General features: G+C 35.8%; 1 protein-coding gene across 1 annotated transcript in view; it reads left to right on the top strand.

The window, feature by feature from the left end:
• LOC111088491 (pecanex-like protein 1) overlaps positions 1-2,008 on the top strand; it is a 16,841-nt gene that overhangs the window by 3,679 nt on the left and 11,154 nt on the right. Inside the window, exon 2 of the mRNA XM_022398787.1 lies at positions 1,733-1,825. Within this exon, the coding sequence (XP_022254495.1) occupies positions 1,733-1,825 (93 nt within the window). The remainder of the gene's footprint in view (positions 1-1,732; positions 1,826-2,008) is intronic.

Raw genomic sequence — 2,008 nt, 5'->3', positions numbered from 1 at the left:
TGACAGGAGGGGCATAGAAAATATGGGAAACCAGAGAAGAAATGGAAGAGTGTTGTCATGCAGCCTCCATACGAAATTCCAGACAACTTATTTACTGGTTACTGCTGTTGGTGAAAGTGATGGTTTACAACTTATTTACTGGTTACCACTGTTGGTGAAAGTGACAGTTTATAACTTATTTACTGGTTACCGCTGTTGGTGAAAGTGACGGTTTACAACTTATTTACTGGTTACCGCTGTTGGTGAAAGTGACGGTTTACAACTTATTTACTGGTTACCGCTGTTTGTGAAAGTGATAGTTTAGAACTTATTTACTTGTTACCACTGTTGGAGAAAGTGATGGTTAACAACTTATTTATTGGTTACTGCTGTTGGTGAAACTGATGGTTTACAACTTATTTACTGGTTACTGCTGTTGGTGAAAGTGATGGTTTACAACTTATTTATTGGTTACCACTGTTGGTGAAACTGACGGTTTACAACTTATTTACTGGTTACCACTGTTGGTGAAAGTGATAGTTTAGAACTTATTTACTTGTTACCACTGTTGGAGAAATTGACGGTTTACTGGTTACTGCTGTTGGTGAAAGTGACGGTTTACAACTTATTTACTGGTTACCGCTGTTGGTGAAAGTGACGGTTTACAACTTATTTATTGGTTACTGCTGTTGGTGAAACTGATGGTTTACAACTTATTTACTGGTTACTGCTGTTGGTGAAACTGACGGTTTACAACTTATTTACTGGTTACCACTGTTGGTGAAAGTGATAGTTTAGAACTTATTTACTTGTTACCACTGTTGGAGAAAGTGATGGTTAACAACTTATTTACTGGTTACCACTGTTGGTGAAAGTGGCGGTTTACAACTTATTTACTGGCTACCACACAAAATGAAATGGTCATTGCTTAACACCTCTTCATTTTAACTCTTAATAAACCAATACACATGTATGTATGGAAAAATATTACATGTGGGGGGGATATCCCTTTAACTTAGTAGAGGTGTTTTTAATTAATTGAGCTCGATCGAATTGACCAGACCCTGTATCTTTGATTATATAAATACTAATATTAACTGTATTGTCAAGGAGATTAAACAGAAAGATATTCTTTCAAATATATTGTCAAGCAGATTAAACAAAGCTATTCTGTCAAATGTATTGTCAAGCAGATTAAACAAAACGCTATTCTGTCAAATGTATTGTCAAGCAGATTAAACAGAACGCTATTCTGTCAAATATATTGTCAAGCAGATTAAACAGAAAGCTATTCTGTCAAATATATTGTCAAGCAGATTAAACAGAAAGCTATTCTGTCAAATATATTGTCAAGCAGATTAAACAGAAAGCTATTCTGTCAAATATATTGTCAAGCAGATTAAACAGAAAGCTAATAGCAATTTTGAACTGACTTGCTTCCCATTACTTACATAATAATGTTGTAATAGTTTAATTCTAATTTATTAGGTATGATTAAACATTTCATATATTATGAATAAACTGGAATGGACGGCAACTGCCTATTGTGAAAACACGAGAGCAGAGGACGATGTTTTGAAAGTTTTCAGTCTTTCGTCATCTGAAGACGGAAGACTTTTGAAACGTCATCCTCTGCATGTGTTTCTTACAACGGGCAGTAGCAGTCCATTTCAGCGTACTCATAATGAATACTCTGCCTAAACAATCTACCAGTCTGAGATTTTCATATATTAATCATTTTTTCTTCCTTTAGCTAATTCGTCTGAAATCAGATGGAGTTTTGTGTATTTTCATTGGAGTGATGATATTTGCCGTTCATGTCAGTACAGTATTTACAGTGTTACAGGTATGTACAGTATATTGTAGTATTCTGTTCAGCAACAGAACATATTTCACTAAAAGAATAATAACACTTTTCAAAGTGTGTAAGGCCCGGCATGGCCAGGTGGTTAAGGCACTCGACTCGCAATCTGAGGGTCGCAGGTTCGAATCCCTGTCACACTAAACATGCTCGCCCTTTCAGCCGTGG

Source organism: Limulus polyphemus, unplaced genomic scaffold, assembly GCF_000517525.1.
Source record: "Limulus polyphemus unplaced genomic scaffold, Limulus_polyphemus-2.1.2 Scaffold3865, whole genome shotgun sequence".
Taxonomy (NCBI): Eukaryota; Metazoa; Arthropoda; class Merostomata; order Xiphosura; family Limulidae; genus Limulus; species Limulus polyphemus.
This window is presented reverse-complemented; position numbering and strand designations above follow the sequence as displayed.